Source organism: Poecilia mexicana, unplaced genomic scaffold (assembly GCF_051168715.1).
Source record: "Poecilia mexicana isolate PSO_F unplaced genomic scaffold, ASM5116871v1 scaffold_1, whole genome shotgun sequence".
Classification (NCBI taxonomy): Eukaryota; Metazoa; Chordata; class Actinopteri; order Cyprinodontiformes; family Poeciliidae; genus Poecilia; species Poecilia mexicana.
The window spans coordinates 22,938,359-22,959,919 of NW_028263370.1; the positions used below are offsets into that span (position 1 = coordinate 22,938,359).

A 21,561-nucleotide genomic window follows, 5' to 3' on the forward strand; every position below is an offset into this window, starting at 1 on the left:
ATCTCTCTCCCTGTCTTTCCGCGCGCAGCTCCGGGGTCAGCGCTCCTCTGTCCCGCTCCCTTTTATCCGCATGTGGGGAAGCAGTCTGTTTGCATGTGTGTTTTAGGGCTTCACGTTGCAGGACTCTGCTGACTGCTCTCCTTTGCCACAAGGGAGAAACAAACTAATATGGCTGCTTTTTTTCCGCTCCTCCTCACCGTTCAGACATCGTTTGAGTCGCAGGAGGCGTCTGCCCACCTCTGTCTCTGCCTCTCCACTTTGATCACAGATTCTATTTGATGCTGCTCTGGTCTAAAATAACTCTCCCTTATAGCTTGTCAATAGCTGAAGCAAACTCTGGTACGTTAGCCCAGATCACAGAGGGGGAAAAGAACCGGCTGACAACAATTTCCCAGTGAGGAAGGAGGGCAGTTTGGATAAAGCTTCAGATCTTTGTTGGATCAGATTTAGGTCATGAAACTCAGGCTGTTTTTACACCTGATAGTCTGGTAGACTCATTTGATTTGTTACATTTCCAGCTGCTGCGGTTTGCTTTCACCTGCACTGTTTCAAATGAAACACAACCTTTGAAAAACCTGTTCCCTTCCTCGCCTGTGGGGGCGCTACAGCAAGAACCACTGAAGAAAACGACTTGTTGAGAAGAAGCTGTCTTCTTCTCAACATGGAAAAAGGATCTACTATAACTCTACTTTGTGCACATTGGATGCAGCAGTCTGTCACTGAAGGAGTTATTTATAGCATTGGGCCAATTTTAAAACCTTTTTAAAAATATTTTCCAGATATGTTTTCTAGAATTGCGCCGCTCAGAGCGGCAGCATGTTGGAGCAGCTCTGGACTTTCATTGAGATTTTTTATTTTTCAAAACTTCATTTCTGGCTTTCTAGAGAGAAATTATTTTTCTGGTTTCTGGTTCCTTGTTTTATTCCTTCTTGTTTTGGATGATGTGTAGCTGGACAGATTTTTGTCAATATTTTTCATACTTTTCTATTTTGTTGTGAAATTATTTAATTTCCCTTTGGAATCAATAGAGTATTTTTGAATTTGAACATAACCATATTATCCTTTATTCCACTTTTCAGAAGCTTTGTCTTGTCAAGACGTTCGTTTCTATGCTGATGATATGCGGCTGTAGTTAGCTTCCAGCGCTCACTTAGCGTCTTTGGTTGGCACTCACTCTTTGCCTGACCAGTAGAGGGAGCTCATAGGGAAGTGTAGTTGTCTTGCAATCAGAAAGTTGCATGTTTGATTCCAGCTTCTTCCCCTGGATATTTATGGCCAGAGGAAGAACTTGTTGTTTTGCCCGTACGCGACCCATGTCTGACTTTTGCACAGCACTGTAAACGACCCCATTACGATCTTTTCACCCAAAATAAAATCCGATTTTCTTCCACGTTCATATGTGGAACTAAATCGTTTATGTATCCGATAGTTTTCAAAGCGTCTGCAGTCTGAACCGTCATGTTTTATCTGACTTTTTCATTGGATAAAACGTGAGACATGCATCATAATCCTGCATCAGAATAAACCAGGCAAAGTAAATAATGGTTGAAAATTATAATTCTGAAATTGTGAAAGAAGTTTGCGCCAGTGAAGCATCACATCCCGACCCCACCACTCTTAGTTCTGCAGAAGCTGCCTGCAGGCTGTAGCTATTAGCCGTTCTTTCTTTTTATCTTTATTTTTATTAGCTTAATTCGTCTTAGGATTTTATCCCGGTGCTCAGCGGCTTTAAAATTGATCTGTAGACGGCGGCGTCCATTACTGCTTCTGTAAACGGAGCTCTGCTGAGTGACGTCAACGTTCTTCTTCTGCTCATGTTTGTTGCTTTAGGGGTCGTAAACCGTTCTCTGAGGTCTGATTGCGGTTGTGTTTAATTAGTATAAACAGCCATTCAAAACACACAAAAACAAATCTGATTTTAGCCAAAAATCTGAACTGAACATCAAGACCTGCTGCGTGAACTTAGCCATAAAAGTTCAGGGAGGATCAAGGAAGAAGAGGTGTTAAAAAATATGAGAACCTCTCTCACATTAAGGGAGAACTGCTCTCCTAATAGCTGAGTATTAGCTGTAAAACCAGTCCAGCCTGCCAAGAACGGACTGGGAACTGTCAGAGGGCCAGTTACGTTTGAGGTTGCACCTTTTATTTCTACGGTTATAAATGCATAATGTGGGCATTGAGGGAAAAAAGCCGGATTTCTTTTTTCTGTTTCCCCGCCGCTCGCCCACCTGCAGCCGGAGCTGAAATGTCAGCCAGAAGCTGCTCGGCTGAAACAGAGAAGTGCTGCCAGCTGGGTCATCAAAGCCGGGCCGGCCCACTTCCTGTCGCCGACCTCTGACCTCCTCTGGAGTTCAGAGTGTGGCTCGCCGCTCCGTTCAGTCAGCTGAATGTCCAAAAAAAAAAAGAAAAAAAAAACTGCTGATGGATGGAGTGGATGGGAATAAGGATGAGGACGGCGGTGGGAATGGCGGTGAGAGTCTGCAGAGTGAGGCGGCTCAGCCTGACGCGTCTGTCTGGAATGTGAGCGACTTTTTACTCCCGATAACTCTTTCACAATAAGCAATAAATCAACTAATCGCTTAATAATTACAATAAGCATGACCATTAGTCGCTCCACTTTAAAAGGGCAGTATCATGTAAAACCAAGTTTTCCATCATGTTATTATCTTATTCCCTCATCAAAAACACACCTGGACTGTTGCTTTGATTCTTTCATGCATGTTTGAGAAATCTTTTAATCTCCATGGCAACCATTCAGCTGTGGAAAACGCCTGGTTGGTCCTAGCAGCTCTGAGGAGGAGCTTCGTCCATAAAGGCGGCTTCAAGAACGAAGCTCCTCTTCAGAGCTGCAGTTTCTAAATTTAAGAGCTTCTGCCTCACAGAGCACTGTCTCCATTCAGCTCCTTCAGACTAGCCAGCAGCAATTAGCAAACACCTGGTGAGCATAACCTGAGCTCATTATAGGAGCTGCTTCTCAGAGCAACGCTGGTTAAAACGTCGTTAAAGGGTTAATAGAGGAGCCATGTTGCTCCTGAAGGTGGAGTCTCAGAAAGAGCAGGAGCTTCTTAAAGAGACAGAGGCCCAATTTCAAGGCATTAAATTACAAAGTGAAATTTAAGTCAGATTTCATATATGAAGCATTTTATAACAACTGAATGTAACATAGTTACTTCATTGTGTTATAAAATGGTCCCATGTGCCTGGAAAACGTATAACAACGCTTCTTTAACATCATTGAAAAATCGGCATTTTGAGAAAACTGCAAACAGTTTATATATAATATGAAGTAGTTAATCTGCACTTCTGCCACTTTTGCCTGTTTACCTTGTCTGAGCTGAATGACTTGATTTTTATTTTATTTTTTAATGCAGTGTTGGTTACACAGACTTTCTAATCCACTTTAATTATTGTTTTCTTTGTTTATTTTGGATATTGAAATATTTTCCACTTCTGGTGTTAAATGTTCTTTAGAAATTAAAGTTTGTTTTTTCATCTTTGAGGGTGTGTTCTTGCATCAATATGTTGAGGATGGTTTCAAAATGGCCATATTATCTCCATACCTCCTGGGACAGTTTGCGGTGCAGATGTTGAGCGTTTCTGTTTTCTTCCCTCAGGAGGAAAGAGGAACAGCTTTTCGACGTGCAAAGCGAAGGCAGCATCATCGGGTCCTCTGCTTGAGATGGAGGCCTGTTAGATTCCATGAAGACCCAAAACTCTCCAGTTCTCAGCGGGACCCCATCCTCCTCCGCCCCTTCACCTTCACCTCCGCCACACCGGGACAGATTTAGCTCCTCCCTCGCCTCCTAAGGCGCCTCCGCTCCGGAGACTGAACTGAACGAGACAATCAGGATTTTTAGCGGGAGCGCCGTCGCACCAAACCCTCCGTCTGTCTTCTGCACTGAAAACCCGCAGCACAGACTCCTCCTCTTCCTCCTGCCCCTCTTCCTCCTCCTCCACCGGCACTAACTTATTCTAACTTATTTGTCACCTGTCCGTTTTTGTATAGTCCATCAGGCCCTCGCTCGCCCCTCCCTCGCTCCGACCTCTCACTGGAAACGTTTTGGGGACCGTTCCACCCGACCAAACGCCTCTTTGTTTTTGTTGTTTCGACAGACTGCACTAAGGAAGACGGAGGGATCTCATCTCGTCTCACCAAACGTCCGACCAAGTTGATGCGAAGAAAAAAAAATGGATCATTTCGACTCTCTCTCTCTCTCTTTGCTTTATTTAGACTGAATTTTATTTTGAATGCTTTTGTTTTTGTATCTCGTTTCATCTTCTCGGTGTATATTTTAGTGATTTTTGTTTTGTTTTGTTTTTTTATAGTGGTATATTTGAAAATAAGCTTTTGGACGCAAGAAAGCCATTTTTCTTGTTGGAGCGTCTTGCAGAAAATCGAAACTTGCGGCTTCTTTTGATAACTATTTGTAACAAATAGTGACCTCGGGGTCGGCTCCAGTGTAACATAAACGCTCGGTATGTGTACTTTTTAAAAACTGTCAGGATATGTTGGATTTTTCTGGATATTTTTGCAGGCTACATCAGGATTTTATTGCTCGGAAACACGACAAATGAAGCAGATATATATATTTACTCCAGCACTTGACAGTCTTTCTTTTATTGCAATGGACCTTTTTGTCTTTTCTCTCTCTGGTAGCTAATAGTGTGGTCTTTTAGCCATGTTGTTTATTCCATCTCTGTAACATTTTTTAATTTTATTTTGATGCTCTATTTTTAGTATTACTTGACAAATTAATTTTTTTATTATTATTTTAATATTTCGGGTCACTGTTATCTTGGAGGAGCATTTTGCTTCCCAAGAAGTCATATTTGAATTGTTTCAACATGTTTTTTGTTCTTTTTTTTTTAATAAAAAGGCACCATTGTCTCATCTGATGAGTCGTGTGGTGAGCAGACCTGAAACCTTAACGTGCTTTAAAGCTCGAAGACGGAGAGCAACAAAAACAACATTAATGTACAGACTGTGTATAAATTTGAAGGTTGATTAAAGGATAGACATTAAAAATCTGAATGTTGTGTTTGGATCTGATCTGGTGTAATTCTGATGAAACGGCGCCATCTTCTGGTCAACTTCTAAATAGGGTAGGGTTATTTGGTGATGTACTAAAATATTAGCTTATTAACAATTTCTTTTTTAATCCAGTTTTGTTTACAAATATATATAAAAAAGTGGAATAATGTGCTTGCATGCTGTAATGTAGACTAGTTTGAATTGCTCAAAGCGCTTCGTGATTAAAACATTTTGGGAACAGCAAACAAACATTATATTTAGTCAAATACCCTCAAAGCCAAGAGTAATTCTCATAATATATTGAATTAATACAGAAATTAATCAGCGTTCCAGTAACAAATATATCAAAATCGACTCTGCACATCTGGATTTTTAACCTTGACTTAGAGAAACTCGGCGTTTCGGCTGTTTTTCAGTTTTCTGGATGTTTGTTCCAGATTTGTGGTTCTGGATTAGCTGCAGCTTTCTGATTTTTTTTATGCAGAACTGTTGGAGTAAAGATAAACGTACGGATGAGTTTCTCTAGATCTTGATGGAAATCCTAGAAATGCTCTGCAGGTCATAGAAGGCCGACTTTGTAACTGTCTTTATGTGACTCTGAAGGTTCAAACCCAAATCCTGGTTTCCAGCTGTAGTGACTGAAGCTGTGTGCTGAATCTAGATCTATAACTCTAGATCTTCCTCTTCAGGTCCAAAGATAATCACTTAATTTTGTTTCTGTTCAGCTGCAGAAAGTTTTGGCACAAAGTTCCAGTCCGGTTTTGTCAGATCATAAAACATTCTCCAACAACATTGTGGAAGATTTTTGCCACACCTGGATCTGTTTTTGGAGGAAAAGTTTTCTGTCTCCCAGCTTCAGTCTTTGGTCCAAACCAGTGGAAAATCATCGTCACATGTAGAACCAACCAGAACCTTTAGTCTCACTTGTTTCCTTCTTTTACTCAGTTTTGGTGAAATATGCAGTTTTATTTTCTTTTTTTCCACATTTATCAGCTGATAGCTGCTGGTTTGCATCCAAGGATCAAAGGTTAAAAATTCTGATAGTTTCTGCATGTTTTTTATATGGTTGCAACTAACGATTATTTTATTAATTATTCCAACGATTAATCTGATTAAAAAATGATCACATTCTGCAGATATTTCATTTGACCACTATAAGCCTTTTTTGAATACAATATTAGAAATACACAAAAAATGCAAATAAGCAAATCATTCAAGTCTTTTTTAAATAGAAAAGGACTACAGGAGTGTGTGTCCTCTTTCAGAATAAAAGCATGAGGTTTTATTTATTTTTTGCACCTGTGATCATTTTGATCCTTTGCAGCTTTTCTGCAAACTAGAAGTTCAACATAAACAAGCAAATATGAGGAAAAACATCTCAGTGGTTCAAATTTATTTCATTTTTGTCAGATTTCCTGTAACTGATAAGATTACTGCGCTCTCATATTTTTACATCCTGGCATTTGGTCTCTACTTTGACCTTTGCTGTTTGACATTTGAAGCTGTTCGGTTTAGTTTTCCTTCAGGTTCTGTTCGTAGACATCAACATGTTGGGTTTTATTTTCGGTTTTCTCACCGAGGATGAAGCTGAAATTTAAGATTTTGTACTTCCAAAACTCAGCTGAAACAAATCTGGGTGTGGAAAAACTCCAGAGCATCAGGATTCCTGAAGATCCACGTCAAAATTCTCGACCAAAATCCCTAAATTAGCTTTCTTCCGACTGTTTGTGTAACTATGGAGATTCCCAGCAGATGTTTCAGTGGTCGGGTTCTGTTGGTTGCTGTGACCACTACAGACGAGCCGCAGCGTACACAGAACCGGGACGGCAGGCAGAACTACTGGGAAAACGTTCTACTTACTTCATAGACGTAATCTCAGCCTGATGCTGGTTTTGTTGTTTGTTTCTGTTGACAGGCAAACAGAAAACTCTGGACTTTGTTTTTAACCAAACTCTGCATCTGGAAAGTGGACGCTGTCTTTAGTGTGAAAACACAAAAACTTACCAGAGAGTTTTGGTCAAATTTCTAATGCAAATATCTTAAAACACTTGAAATAAGACTAAACTAAATTATAAGCAACTTTTCAGCAACATATAAGAGCTTGTTTTAAATCAATAACTCCTTAATATTTTGCTTCCACTGGCAGATTATTTCACTTAAAACAGGAAAAATGTTTTGTTAAAGTGAAATAATGGGTAGAATTTTGAAAGGTAAAATTTGTGAACCTACAGGTCGTGCTATAAAGTACGTAAAGAAGCATCAATTTTATTATTTATTCATTAACTGTTGCATTTTTGTGGCATGAATGCTGCATCATTCCTTTTAACTTAAAGCAGCTTAATGAATTTAACTGGCAGCCAATCAGAAAGAAGAGCATGGTAAAAAATATTCCAATAAATTGTTTTGCCCAATATTTTAATAATAATGACTGAAAAACAGGTTCGATTTTGTGATAAGTTTTATTCTTTTGCATTTTTCCCCTCCAGTTCTCTGAGGCTCCTCTAGCGCCCCCTGGCGGCCCCACTTTGAAAAACACTGGGTTGAAATATTTCAGCTCAGAGAATATTTTCTGGATCATAAATTAGCTCTGCTTCAGTAATCAATCATCTTACTGGTTTATGTTTCTTTAAATAAATCACATTCAGTTGTTTTTAAAGCGTGTGTTTAATCAGGTCTGATGGTCTGGATGTTAACGACCCGAGAGGCACTTTTCTGTTCTGATCCGTTCTGCCTGGAAGCTCCGCTGCTCCAGTTCTGATCCGATCACTTGTTGTACTTGTAGAATCCCTCTAGCGACTTCTTGCCCAGTTTCCCCTCAGCAACCAGCTTGTTGAGGAGATCACTGGGAGCGAAGAGCGGGTTGTCGGGTTCCTTCTCGCGCCAGCCTAAAGATTCAGGAGGAAGAGGATTATTTAGATCCAAATTATCGATTAACCAGTTTATCTAACATCGACTGACTAACTATTCACCGATAAGCAGCCATTTTCTTAAAAACCTGAGTTTTCTCATGTATGAAGAAGGTCCACTGTCTTCCCATAACGGCCTAAATTCTCATATGGTGAATTAAAATAAATATCTACTGAATTTTAACATTATTTGGTGTCAGCAGTATTAAATACTGACTGAATAAACAGAAAATTGTGGTTTTCTCATTTCATTAAGCAGACATATTTATAAAATATAACAAAACAGGAATCTCTTTTATTGCCGGATAGAAAAATAAAAGATGAAAATAATGAAATATGTGAAACACCTTAATATCCATGACCAGAGATGCTCATACCTACTTGTCAACGGTGGCTTTTAAAGCAGTCGCCATCTTTAATTCTATCAACTGGCTCAGTAAAGGATGACCAGCAGCGTCCTCTGCTGGGTGGTGGCCAAACTACAACAGTGAAATTTATAGGCCCCATTAGTAAATACCCACCGTCCGTGATAAACTTTATTGTGTCCAGTCCCACGTAGTCACTGAGCTCAAACGGTCCCATCGGATAACCGGCACCCAGCTTCATGGCGATATCGATGTCTTCTTTGGACCCGTGGCCTGCAGAAAGAAACTGATGTGAAACCATGGCAACCGTTTTACCAGCGAAGCAGACGGAGACGCACCTCTCTCATGCAGCCGCAGGGCCTCCATCATGTAGGGAACCAGCAGCCGGTTCACGATGAACCCAGGTGTGTCCTGGACAAACAAGACAGGGATTCAGAGATCAGAACTGTCCTCGTCAGACGGTCCGTCCTCAACTGTTCCACCTCACCTTGCAGCACACCGGCGTTTTTCCGAGTGCTTTGGTGAAGTTCAGGAGGGACTCGGACGTCTCTGGGCTGGTCGATGACGTTGCGACGACCTGCAGGAGATCGAGATTTTACCAACTTTCAAGCCTGGCGGGACGCAAGCGTCCACAACGTCATCCAGGAAACAAGAAGCAGGAAAAGATCCGAGGCAACAGGCTGGGAAACTGGTCCAACGTTCAGGTAGGATGCAGAGCAAGGATGCAGGATTTATTGGCGTCAACACTGGTATCGGCCAAAGTTGTTCACCTTTCAAAGGGGCTGTACCCTCATCAAAAACAAACCTGAAGTGTGGCTTTGATTCTTCCATGAATGTTTGAGAATTTCATAAACATTCAGCTGTGCAAAACGCCAGGGTGAACCTAGCCCCGCCTTCAAGCCGCAGCTCCTCCCCCACTCAGCTCCTGCAGACTAGCCAGCAGCAATTAGCAAACACCTGGTGGAACTGCTGAGCTCGCTATAGGAGCTACTTCTCTGAGCAATGCTGGTAAAAACGTCGTTAAAAGGTTAATAGAGGAGCCATGTCAAAGGCAGAGCTGGAGTTTTTAAAGAGACAGAGGCCCAATTTCAAGGTCTTAAGAAAGTGACATTTCTTTTAAAGTCATATTGATACATACAGACTTTGTATAACAACTGAAGGTAACAACTTGATTATGCTATAAAATGGCACCACATGCCTCTAAATCACATAATACTTTGTGTTTTTTAACAACTCTTCTTGTTCCTAGACGTAAAACTGATCCGGTTACGTTGTGTTTACAGGAAAAAGCAGCTCCAGTTCCAGCCTGCTCATCGGTTCGGTTCTGATCTAAAACCAGTCTAGACAGCTCGTCTCTGCGTGCGACCCACCTCTACCAGTTTCATCATGGGAACGGGGTTGAAGAAGTGGAGGCCTCCGCACCGGTCTGGCCTGCTGGTGGCGCTGGCCATGTCACTGATGGGCAGCGAGGACGTGTTGCTGGCGAAGATGGTGTGTCTGCAACAGAAGATACCGGAAAATTATTTCTACAACAACCAAAAACTCATCGGGTCACAATTTTACATTTAGATGGAAGTCAGTTTGAAGGCCTTCCATTAACGTGCTAACCCTTAAACACTAATCCCAAATACTAGTTCTGCTAACAATAAAGCATTTAGTGGAAGCCAATGCTAATGTGCCGATACTCCAAATGCAATGCAAACCCACCATGGGTGAAGAACATGAGCATTTTTTATCAGCTAAAAAAAGGTCTAACATCGAAATGTAAACATTTCTGTTTGACTTAACATCAACACAGCTGATCTAGTGATTATTTCTTGGATTAACTGACAAATAGCAAAATGTAATTAAAAGTTTTACAATACTTGAACCAGGTGAAGCTAAAACTGCCACTCGAGGAATTCTGGGTAGAACAGATGTACAGAAACAGAGATTTTTTAAAATACAAAATGTATATATTTTTGTAGTTTTTGGCTTACTTACTGCTGTGTTCTTTCAGCAAACGGCCATTTTCTGGGTCTGTGTTCTCCAGTTAATGATTAATCTGAATTAGTGACAATTAATCAGATTAATCGTTTGAGCCCTATTTTAGCCTCGTTGTGAGCAGGAAGGTTTCTGTGAAAACTATTTTTGTTTCCATGGAGATACTTTGAAAAAGTCTGACTCTATAATCTAATACACTGATAAGTAAACATCGAGAGAAAACAAAACCCAGACCTGAAAGCCAGAGAAACATTTCCAACATGTTAGCCGGACGGTGACTCTTACTCGGGCGCCATCTTGTCCAGGAAACCAAACAGATCCTGTTTGATCTTCATATTCTCCACGATGGCTTCCACCACCAGGTCTGAGGTGGTGACGGCAGCTGCAGGGTTTGTGGTGGTCGACACGTTCTGCATCACCTTCTGGATGAAGTCGTCGCCAGACTGAGGAGAAACCAGGATGTTCTCTGTGAAACGCTCATTGCCTGTTTGTTCCTCCGAGGATCTGCAGTGCCTCACCTCCGGGTCGTCAGAAAATTTCTTCTTCACCACTCTCCTCAGGCTGCCCTGGATTCCTTTCATCGCTTTCTTCAGGATGTCGTCCGTCATGTCCACCAGTGTCACCGAGTGGCCGGTGGATGCAGCGACCTCCAGGGAGAAAACAGAAAGCACACCAGCTTCATCAGGCTGTGAAGGGATTCGTTTTGCTCCGGTTGGGTTTTCATGTGAGCAGGTTTTAAAATCCTGGTCTGGAGCATAGCAATCTGGTCAAAACACCAGATTCACTTTCAGACTCTCGTCCTCCTTGGTCTGTTGGTTAAAGTACAAACTGTTCACCACAGGTTTAGAGCAGATGAAGGTCAGAGTTCAAATATGGAACCTGGAAGAAACGCAGCATTGAAGCGTTGATGGAGAGACACACAGATGGAAAGGTCTGTCTCGATATCAAAATGTGTTGGACGATAAAATGTCCCAGGAGTTATCGCGATAAATGATAATATTGTTGTTTTGAGGCCATTATCAAGTAATATAACAAACTAGAACATATCCTCAAAGATCAATAAACTTTAAATTCTACTTAACATTTAACACTCAAACCGGTTAGACATTTTAAATATTAAGCAAATTTATTTTTGGAATGTCAAATTGCTCAAATATATGGATAATGGAAGCATAGCTACTGTCTTTTAGCATAAGAACATAAACTTTAAAATCAATAAACTTTAATTTCTAATGAACATTTTACACTGGAACTGGAAGACATTTTAAATATCTGAAACAAAAGAAAAATAAAATTAATTATGAAGTCTCTGTAAACAAAACTGTCTTCACAAAAAGGGCTAGCTGAGACTTTTATCATCCAGTTTTTGGCAGAAAGAGAGAAAAACAATAAATAATGCAAATGGAAATGATTGAGCTTCCTCAGGTTCACTGTATTTATTTCAACAAGAGAGAAAATCAAGTTGATGGTAAACATCAGTTGGCCATAGAAAAAGGCGGCGAGCTGACTGCGATTATATAGTGATGTAAATCCAAGTCATTCATCAACATAGCTAATTTAATCTTTAACATAACATATATATATTTTACTGCAGGCAACAAAATCACACAACTGGAAACGGAAACATTACTGTGAATCAAAACTTAAAACATACCGAACCAGAGAAAAGTCAAGTTGGTGGCTAAAGTCGGTCCAGCAGCCTGTGTCCCTATATGTTAAATAAATACAATAAATAACCCAAAAACTACACAGCAGTGGCAGCAATGAGCAGTTAGCAGCAGTTAGCAGTTGTAAAATTAAACAACATTAAACTAAAATTCACAGCATTAATAATGATAATACTTTCAAAACGTGGCGAAATTTACACATGAAACGCTGCATATGATTAAATTAGTCTAAAATCGAATAATAGAGCAGAAAACAGAGCCGATCCCAATACATACCGCAGGTGACAGATGACAACAGAAAAAGGGGACGAGCTCTCGGTTACCGGTTGCTATGGTAACAACCATCAGTCAAAAGCAGCATGGATTATTTGTCAGTAAACACAGAGGATGCGCGCGCAACTTAACTGCAGCAAGCATCGGGGCAGGCTTTGAACGCTCACTGGTTACCATGGTTACCGCATTTATCTATTGTTTTAACATTGGCTAGCATGTCGTCAGCGTACTACCACTGTCTATCACAGCGCAATGAAATAAGTTATTTTCTATCAAATTGACATTAGTGAATAAGTTGCGTCTTAACGATCCACTAAATTAAATGCAGTCGATAACCTGCATTTAATCAGGTCATCTGAATAAATCAGGATTAAATGCAGGTGAGTCGATAAATAAGAGAAAATGGCTCAAACGTCAGTGGCGTCATCACTACAAATACATTTTTTAAGCGTAATTTATGTTTTTCTTGCAAATGACAAATAAAATAAAATAATTTCTTCCTATTTTGATCACTATTAGGTAGCTGCATCTATCAAGGCAGGTGATAAACGAAGCCTTCAGAAATTAAAAATGCAGCGGGTTGGACCGGAGGCAGCGCTGTGCTAATAATAAAACCTCTGACACGCCGTTAAACTGCGTGCGGGGTTTGCGCCGGTCTTGTGACAAGACCGGTGTTCCGTTTATCTGTGCTACCCGTAAATCCGTCCTACCTTGCGGTAATGCGCATGCGCACATTGATGTAGTCAGAACACCGGGCGAAGAGATGTGAACTGGCAACGCAGATAACCTCTAATGAATAGCTTAAATAGTTAACGTATTCTTGCCTGCCTTCTGAAGGCGACATGCCATAATCCTTCATCGAAATTTAAAAAATAGCAACTCTGGAAGGCAGTGCAAATAAATAAACACGTATATTTCAATACATATAAATAATATAAACACATAGAAGCAACTGGGGTGTTAAGGAAACAAACAAACTAGCAATTAATAGCAAAATTAATTAGGCAAATAAGTAAATAGATTTTGATCAATGTCACATCTATTGTTAACACAAAATACTAAACAGGTGTTTGACAAATGGATGGACACGGATGGACGGGCGAATGGACAGATGGATGGACCGACAAGTGGATGGATGGATGGATGGATGGATGGACAAGTTGACGAATGAATGAACAAACGGATGGATGGATGTTGTTCTCTGGTGTTGTATCAACCTGTCACCACTAGAGGGAGCAGCTACATTTCACTGTCTCCATTTATACCTGCTTCCGTTGAGCTCAGGTGAGAAGGAGCCGAACAGTTTTCTGAACGTATTTTAAGGTGAATGGACGAATATTGTCGTCATATAAAAGTTCTGTTAACTCCTTTGGGCTCCATCTAAATTAAATGGATTATAAACAGAGGTAAGTTCTGTAGGGAGCTTCCTCAAGTTATAAGAATGCATCGTTTTATTTGAAGGAAATGACCACTGTCAACTCATCTTCTGTTGTGGTTGAGCATTAACTGGTGGAGCAAACAGATGGATAGATTAAAAAAAAATCTTCTGAAGAATCATCTAGAGCAGTGTTTCTCAAGGCACACTGCCCTGCATGTTTCAGGTGTTTCCTTGCTTCAGCCCAGGTGAAGGTCTGACAGGTGTTTGCTAAACTGCAATCAGCTGAATCAGCCATGTTAAAACGGGGAAACATTTAAAACATGCAGGGCAGTGTGCCTTGAGGACCAGGGTTGGGAAACACTGATCTACAGACTTTATCAATCAATCAAATTTTATTTGTATAGCATATTTCAGCAGCAAGGCATTTCAAAGTGCTTTACATAATTAAAATAAAAACAGCATGTGACATTATATAAACAGAAAGAGATTTTGAAAAAGATTAAAAAGATAAAAACATTAAAACCAGCACCCCTTTTAGGACTTCAGTTAAACGTCATTTAACTGGGGCTCTAACCCTCTGGGACTTTCGTCAAAAACACCGTTTGACAAGGACTCCAACCTCTAGGTTTTTAGTTGAAACGCCGTCAACTGGGACTCTAAACCCCGTAGGACTTTAGTTAAACGTCGTTTAACTGGGATGTTTTCCGTGGGGCTTTACATCATTAAAACGTAAACAGTTTATAATATTAAAGTTTTGAACAGGCAATGCCAGGACGACCTAAAACAACAAGATCAGAAACTCAGATTCCCAGCAGGTTGAAGAAAAAGAAACAAGAAATTCCCTGAAAAGCTTCCATGCATGCGTCTCTTACTTGTGCGATTCCTGCTCCCATCTGACCTCCTCCGATGATCGTCACGTTTTTGATCACAACATTCCTGACAACCGAAGAAGAGAAGCTCCTCTGGATCTGGTGCGTGAAAAAAGCCATGTTGGAGGAAAATAACCTAAACATACAGGCTCTAAAATCCGCAGAACCGGGGACAGAATCCAAACTGGGTGAAGGGTCGACTGCAGGTTACTTCTTCATCTTAAAAGCTTCCAGATTCAGCGGACAAATCGACTGGAAAACGAACTACCGCCATCTAGTGGCAGTTTCTACAATACTATCAAAACAGAATTTTTTCTGTCCGATGTCAGTTTGTTTCACTCAATCCAATGGAGAAACTATAGTTTACACCTTTAATCCATAGAAAAGAGATTCCAAACATCATATTTGATATTTTATGAATATTAAAGCTTAGCTGCATGACAGGAACCGGAGAGAGAGATCAATGTTTAGGCATCAGCTGTTTATACCTGCTTATCCTTCCAGGATACTGGTTTTTTTAATTACTTTTTAACTATTAATATTCTTACTCCATAATATTTAGGATAATTTCAGACCTTGATCTGAGAGGCTGCAGGTCCAAAAAGCAGCAAAAATTATTTTCCAGTGGCTTTTCTAACAAAATCCAAACAATTAACAAGTTAATACGGATAATGCTGCATTCTAGTTGGAATGTGAAAAAATTAAAGACATAATATATCAGCATAAATTGATGTAAAAAGCCCCCAAAATGTTCTGCATAATTGATTAAATTATAAAACCACGGAAACAGAAATATTTTATCATCATCAGCTTTAGTTTTCCATCCCTCATCTTTACTAAAACAGAATAGGAAAAAAGTTCAGAAATGTAACAAGCGTAACAGTGACATCTGCAGGTCAAATAAAAAACTGCACTCTGGAACTTTTCCCAACAAGATTCGCGTCTTAATTCCTGTTATATCAGTCATGTCATTTCACATAAAAAAATAACTTCAATAAATGTTCATATACATTTCATCAGCAGATACAAATTGGACTTGTGCCAATAAAGCTTCTTTGATTAAAATATAAAATTTCTGTTTTTCTACAATTCCTGTCAAAGGAAGTCTTCATCCAAAAGTTTCTAAAAAATGACCAAGAAAACATAATTTTTCCTCAAAATAATATGACAATAATCTATTATCAAGATTAAATCAGTCAGGTATTCAAGTTGCTTTCATTTTATGGAGCAGAAAATAAATTTTTTCTCCATATTAAAATAATAACTGACCATAAAACAATAAAATCTTCATCTGGTATCTTATAGAATCAGCCAAAAATAAAAATTGACCTTTTAAAGGGAAATAAATATAAGTGCTAAACAAATTAATACTGTTCTTATAAATTAACACATGAAATTACCTAGAAATGAAATCCAAGTTTTTTAGAGTCAAATACATTTTGACTAATCAGAGAAATATTCTTAAAATTAAAAGATAAGATGTTGTGAAAGAGACACTCTTTGGTTTAAAATCTCTCTCCAGGAGACCTGAGAAGCATCTTTAGGTCGCAGCAGCCGCTCTAGCTGAGTGCGTCGCAGCTGAATGAGTCCTCACTGCGGGCGCTCACGCACAAGGCGAAGGGGCAGGGAGCCAGAGTCAGGCCGAAGCGACCGTGCAGGGATGGAGCGGGCGCCCCGTCTGGGAGCCGGAAGGTGCAGGCCTGCAGCAGACCACTGACGGTCAGGAACAGCTCCATCTTGGCCAGCTGTTCACCCATGCACACCCGGCGACCTGACGGCCACATGCAAAAGGGATTTACTTGTGTTTATTTCTGTTAATTTGGTGATTATGGCTTATTAAAAAATTAAGGTTCAAACCAGAATATTACAAAAGACAAAGAATGAAAGGTGATTCCATATTTGCTTGGTTCTAGAACTGTGGCGCTCATGGCAGCAGCATGTTGGAGCAGCTCTGTCAGGTATTATGTTCTTTTACTAGATTTTTGTTCATATTTTTTTGGTTGAATTGTTGCATGTTTGGACAATTAATCCCTCTGGTCATTATGATATGTAACCATGGCAACGGTGTATTGTTTTTACAACTGGTAGAAGCTGATTAGCATCTCAAATGGTCAAATTATTCCTGAACTTTGACCCCAAATCCCAGAGAAGTTTAAAGAAGGCTTTGTGGATCCAGAGACAGAAGGAAGAAGTTGAAACCGTCTCTGGATCCTCGACTCCAACGACTCTTGACAGAGATGTAAAGAGCAGTGACCAAAGCAAAGGAGGTGGATTAGCAGAGCAAGCAAACAACTGATGGTGTCATTTAGGATGTGTTACTGTGGAATATCATCTCTGCTGACTGGAAATTTAGCTGTTAGCTTGTTATAACACTTTTCAGTTAAAGGCCTTTAAGATTTGTTGCAACACTGACAGCTACTGGAGAACCTTCCTGCTCACAGCATCACCATCTACAACTCTTTGAAGATTCTTGGATAAAACGTTTGGATAATAGACTCTGAACAGCCAGCTTCTTAAGCAACAACCTTTCTCATAACTTAACATTGTAAAAATATAACATGTTAAGATTTTCAGAGGTTCATTATTGTTAAGCCATAATCATCAATAATAAGAGGAATGAATAAACCTTCTGAAGCTAAACTGGTTTATTATCTGGAGTGACAGAGCATCGTACCGATTCCAAACGGTATGAAGGACTCTCTCCTCAGCAGTTTCCCCTCTCCGTCCAGGAAGCGGGCCGGGTTGAAGGCGTCCGGATCGTCCCACACGCTGGGGTCTCTGTGGACCGAGTACAGGTTGGGCATAATGACCGTTCCTTTGGGAATGGTGAAGCCCCGGAACACTGGGAAACAGATAAAACCCATCAGAAAACACGCTCCATGGCAGATCATCCTCTGGTTGCCCCCGGTACCCGTGGTTGCCCCCGGTTACCTGTGGTCTCTGATGCCATGTGAGGAATGCTGAGAGGAACCACCGCTGTCAGTCTCTGCACCTCCATGATGGCAGCTTCAGTAAAAGGCAAACTTCCTCTGTCAGTCAAAGATGGAGGGCGGCGTCTGCCCACCACTCTGTCGATCTCTGCTTGGACCTCATCTGGGATCCACACAGAGGGATGCAAGCGTCAGTCGTCATGGAAACCGGCTAGGGCTCAACACACAAGCGTGCCTGGTTAAAGTGACACCAATGAAAACGCTGACGTGTCAGTCTGCATCAGTGAGAAGTGGTTAAATATTTACTGAGCCAGGCAGACTAAAATCAGGAAGTAGAGGAGACATGGCAACCCGCCGCCGGTTATTAATTCCTTCTTTCACTATTGATAAGTAGAGATTTTACATCTAGAAACCTGAAATATGTGATAAATCACAAACTTAATCACCACAAACCGAAATGTATCTGGTGAGGCTTAAAAGGAAAACGACACATGGTGTTCAGATTGTTTAGCAAATAAAAATTTGAAATGTGTGGCATGTATTTCTGTTAGACTCCCTTTACTCTGACACCCCTAAATGAAATCCAGTCATACCAACCTAAATAGTTTACTGGTTTGTGATGTAATACATCTTTTCTCTGAAGCCTCAGAGGTTTGCTAATGAACTCAAAATTATTTGCAGAAAATTCACTTACGCTCGACTTTTTATCTGAAATATTTATAAGAAAATGCAGCTTGGGAAGCAGGAATACTAAAGCACAATGCTACATGACATGCTATTGACTGGCACTGATGGCTGAACCCCAAAGAGTGGCGATAAGGAAGCTCCTGCAGTAGAATGCTTAATTGCTTAGTTAATGCTTATTAACATATATTTGGGGTTTTAACCATTGAAATAGGCAATTATTACTGATTTAAAGGGTATCTCATGAACTCATGGATTTCAGGTATTTTTGAGTGTTTGTTGTTTATGTAATATGCTGTAAAATTCTGTTGTCTGATTTTTTTATGTTTTCTAAACAGGTCGTTTGTAAAAAAAATTGTTATCAACCAACATACCTGGTTCTATAAAGGTTAAATAACAATAAATTAAATAATATCCTATGGTAGATAGGGGTTGAATCAAACAGCTGGTGGATTTAGTTTTCTTTAATCAAACTCTGGTTGGTTTGAAAAATGGTCGATGGTCTTTGGAAAAAGATAAAACAAATTTTCCAACTACTGAAATCTGACTTAATTTTTATTTCCATTTCATGAAGGAGGAAGATGTGCTCAGTGTCTTCAGAGGTTTTCGTGTCATTTCCTTCAGTGGTTCTTGGCGCAGCGCCCCCACAGGCAAGGAGGGGAACTCACTGTTACTCAAAGGGTTTGGTTGGTTTAACTCAGCGAGTGAGAAAGAAAACCACAGCAGCTGAAAATGTAACAAATGTGGCAACCTTGGTCCCAAATTGAACCGAACCTACCGCACCAGGCGGCGCTGTTACCTTGGATATCAGGGTACAGGGCCAGGTAGAGCAGAACCCACAGAACTGAATTGGTGGTGGTGTCGGTTCCGGCAATGAAGAGGTCTCCGATGATGTAGAAGAGGTAGTCCTCTGTGAAGCTGCTGTCCTGCTCTCCTGCGGCTTGCTGAGCCAGCATCTCCATCAGGTACATGTCAGTCAGGTCTCTGGGGTTGTCAGGATCCAAAGTGTTGCTGTGGCTCTCGATGATCTTCTTCAGGAACACTGTGATGTCTCTCTCCACCCGCCGCAGCTCCCTGAACGCCCCGAAGGGCAGGTAGTAGAGCAGCGGGAAGATGTTGATGAGCACCGCGGGGCTGTTTATGCAGATCTCCAACCCGCGCGACATCAGGTCCAGAATGCCGCGGAACTCAGGGTCTTCATGATGGAAGCGCTGACCCAGGATCAGGGAGCAGATGACGTTCGACACGGCGTTGCTGATCAGCCTGGAGGGGTCGACGCCGCAGGCGCCGCGCTCTCCGTTCAGCCTCAGCAGCTCCGTTTTGACGGCGGCCACGCCCTGCTGAATGCACGGCTCCAAACTCAGCCGACCCAGGCCGAAGTTCCTCAGGGTGGCGTGGCAGAACTTACGCTGCTTTCTCCAGACCAGCCCGTAGGGGGCAAACACGATTCCTGAAACACAAACAGGAGACGGCTCTAGTCATTTACAGACAGGCCTGTCACAAACACAAATTTTGCTGGACAGTAAATTGTCCCTAAGTTATTACAATAAACCTCTCTAGCTCTCGGTGAAGGCAGATGCTTTTTCCTCTGCTCCCTCTTTACCCACTTTTGCCCTGCTTTCCTCTGTCTTGGTGCTGCTTTTGGAGCCTCTGTTTCTGAATCTGTAAATTATGGATCAGGTCAACTTGTCTCTCAATGTAATTGATCAAATGTTCTCAATAAGAAGACTGGGAAAAGAAGAGCCCACTTATCCTGCAGAGACATACCCAGCGGGATACATTTTGGACTCTTGAGATGTTTATAAAAAATTATGTCAGTGAGTGAGAAACAGAACCACAGCAGCTGAAAATAAAACATGTCTTCCTTTGTCCCTGGAAGATGTGGAGGATCTGTATTTATTTGGACTCATGATAACGGGATTTCTGCTGTTTGGAGTTAGCAGATACCTGGCATAACGATAAATTTGGAAGACGTCAGCAGCTGTGGACCCTGGAGCTCACCAGCAGGATGGAATCGATCTTGGAAAAGTTGCTAGCTACGTGACTTTTGATAAATATATGATTTTGGATTTAACAGGTATGTGGCATATGTCTGGGAGATTACAGTTTTTGAGAGGAAATTGGGCAGACTTGTTAAGATTTTTCGATGGCTGCTTTTTACTTTTACTTCAGTAAAACTTTTGGATACTCTTCCCACCTGGTAATGAGATCAAGAGGCAAGAGTTTTCATTTATGTCGCCTCATCAAGTCTGACCAATCAAAAAAAAGAAACACACCCCACAGCATGATGCTGCCACCACCTGGTTTCACCGTATGGAAAAGGGAGAAGAAAGTCTCGGTGACAGGAAGTTGGATATAATCTTTTGCACCGCAGCGTGTTCATCATTTCCTCACCTTTCCGTTTGGTGAGTATGGAGATAGTGGGAACATCCGGCCGGTCTGAGAACACATCTGGATGGTTTGACAGCGCGTCCTTCACCACCTCATAACCGTTCAGAACAACGATCAGCTGACTGCCCACAAACAGGCTGTAGATGTTCCCGTAAACGCTGGCTTGGGACGTTAAAGCCTCCATGACACCGATGTTCCGGTTGGAGGTCTGTCCGAACCTCCGCCTGATGAAGGGAGGCAGGAGAAGGGCGCCGAAGTTACCGACCACCGGCCACGGCCGCGGACCTGGCGGGATGTTCCTGTAGATGCCGCGCTGCTTCTGATAAAAACGAACCAGATAAAAAACCACGAAGAAGAGCAGCAAAGGCAACATGTTTGGAGGAGACAGAGCGGAGCTGCTGAGGTCTGCCAGCCATGACAGTGAGCCCATGCTGTCAGACAGCTGACGTCTCCGGGATTACTCCGTAACAACAACAGCAGCGGGCTAGAACGTGCTCTTCCTGTCTTGTGCGGAGGATGGAACTGTTGCTGCGTTCCTATTGGCTGGCTCCGCTGTAAGCGTGCTCTGATTGGTGGAATTCGGAAATGCGGTCGATGTTTTTCATTGCTGTCTTTTAAGACGAAGTCGCTTCTTGTTGCTGATACACAAGGACCTCGTTTTTAACCAGTGGCTGATTATCTGGTTAATTCAATCAATCAAAATCAATCAAATTTTATTTGTATAGCACATTTCAGCAGCAAGGCATTTCAAAGTGCTTTACATAATTAAAATAAAAACAGCATGTGACATTGAATAAACAGTGAGAAAGAGATTTTGAAAAAGATTAAAAAAGATAAAAGCATTAAAACCCGCACCCCTTTTAGGACTTCAGTTAAATGTCGTTTAACTGTCGTTTAACTGGGGCTCTAACCCTCTGGGACTTTAGTCAAGAACACCGTTAATTATCAGCCTTGTAGGTTTAGATGGATAGACATGCTTTCGATGAGCTCTTTCCATTCTTAAGCTAACCCTCTTTATTATGTTATTTCAGTTTCTGAATTTCTATTTACTCCTGGAGCTGTTTGTTGCTTTGTTTTACCTGA

The 21,561-nt window shown here is 41.2% G+C and overlaps 3 protein-coding genes and 1 long non-coding RNA gene across 6 annotated transcripts in view; 2 read left to right on the forward strand and 2 right to left on the reverse strand.

Annotated features, from left to right (window-relative positions):
- lef1 (lymphoid enhancer-binding factor 1) overlaps positions 1–5,032 on the forward strand; it is a 64,596-nt gene extending 59,564 nt beyond the window's left edge. For both annotated transcript variants that reach the window (XM_015008650.2, XM_015008649.2), the window contains exon 11: positions 3,615–5,032. The gene's annotated coding sequence lies outside the window, so the exon portion shown is untranslated. The remainder of the gene's footprint in view (positions 1–3,614) is intronic.
- Positions 5,033–7,472: 2,440 nt separating this feature from the next.
- Positions 7,473–14,697, reverse strand: hadh (hydroxyacyl-CoA dehydrogenase). Of its 2 annotated transcripts, none has more exons than XM_015008654.2 (8): positions 14,477–14,697; positions 10,805–10,933; positions 10,572–10,729; positions 9,674–9,800; positions 8,791–8,880; positions 8,642–8,714; positions 8,460–8,576; positions 7,473–7,917 (listed from the first exon to the last, which is right to left on the reverse strand). In XM_015008654.2, the coding sequence occupies exons 1-8, from the start codon at positions 14,615–14,617 to the stop codon at positions 7,796–7,798; spliced, it is 957 nt and encodes a 318-aa protein (XP_014864140.1). In that variant the 5' UTR covers positions 14,618–14,697; the 3' UTR covers positions 7,473–7,795. The 2 variants fall into 2 exon arrangements, with proteins under 2 accessions (XP_014864140.1, XP_014864142.1); XM_015008656.2 differs by lacking the exon at positions 14,477–14,697 and adding an exon at positions 11,941–11,959.
- LOC148161217 (uncharacterized) lies at positions 13,543–16,329 on the forward strand. The gene is made up of 2 exons (XR_015763090.1): positions 13,543–13,632; positions 15,996–16,329. It is a non-coding gene; the product is annotated as an uncharacterized LOC148161217 (long non-coding RNA).
- Positions 15,267–20,986, reverse strand: cyp2u1 (cytochrome P450, family 2, subfamily U, polypeptide 1). Its single transcript, XM_015008651.2, has 5 exons — positions 20,482–20,986; positions 18,887–19,537; positions 17,405–17,566; positions 17,148–17,315; positions 15,267–16,244 (listed from the first exon to the last, which is right to left on the reverse strand). Exons 1-5 carry the CDS (start codon positions 20,906–20,908, stop codon positions 16,033–16,035), a joined length of 1,620 nt encoding a protein of 539 aa, XP_014864137.1. The 5' UTR covers positions 20,909–20,986; the 3' UTR covers positions 15,267–16,032.
- Positions 20,987–21,561: the final 575 nt, after the last annotated feature.

Excerpts from the sequence above, each read along its gene's own strand:
- hadh (XM_015008654.2), bottom strand. The coding sequence starts at position 14,617 with ATGTTTAGGTTATTTTCCTCCAACATGGCTTTTTTCACGCACCAGATC. Across the intron at positions 10,730-10,804 it reads AATTTTCTGACGACCCGGAG|TCTGGCGACGACTTCATCCA; the intron begins GTGAGGCACTGC and ends GTTTCTCCTCAG. Across the intron at positions 7,918-8,459 it reads AATAAAGTTTATCACGGACG|GCTGGCGCGAGAAGGAACCC; the intron begins GTGGGTATTTAC and ends CTGAATCTTTAG.
- cyp2u1 (XM_015008651.2), bottom strand. The coding sequence starts at position 20,908 with ATGGGCTCACTGTCATGGCTGGCAGACCTCAGCAGCTCCGCTCTGTCT. Across the intron at positions 17,316-17,404 it reads CATGGCATCAGAGACCACAG|TGTTCCGGGGCTTCACCATT; the intron begins GTAACCGGGGGC and ends TCTGTTTCCCAG. Across the intron at positions 16,245-17,147 it reads CTTCATACCGTTTGGAATCG|GTCGCCGGGTGTGCATGGGT; the intron begins GTACGATGCTCT and ends TGTGGCCGTCAG.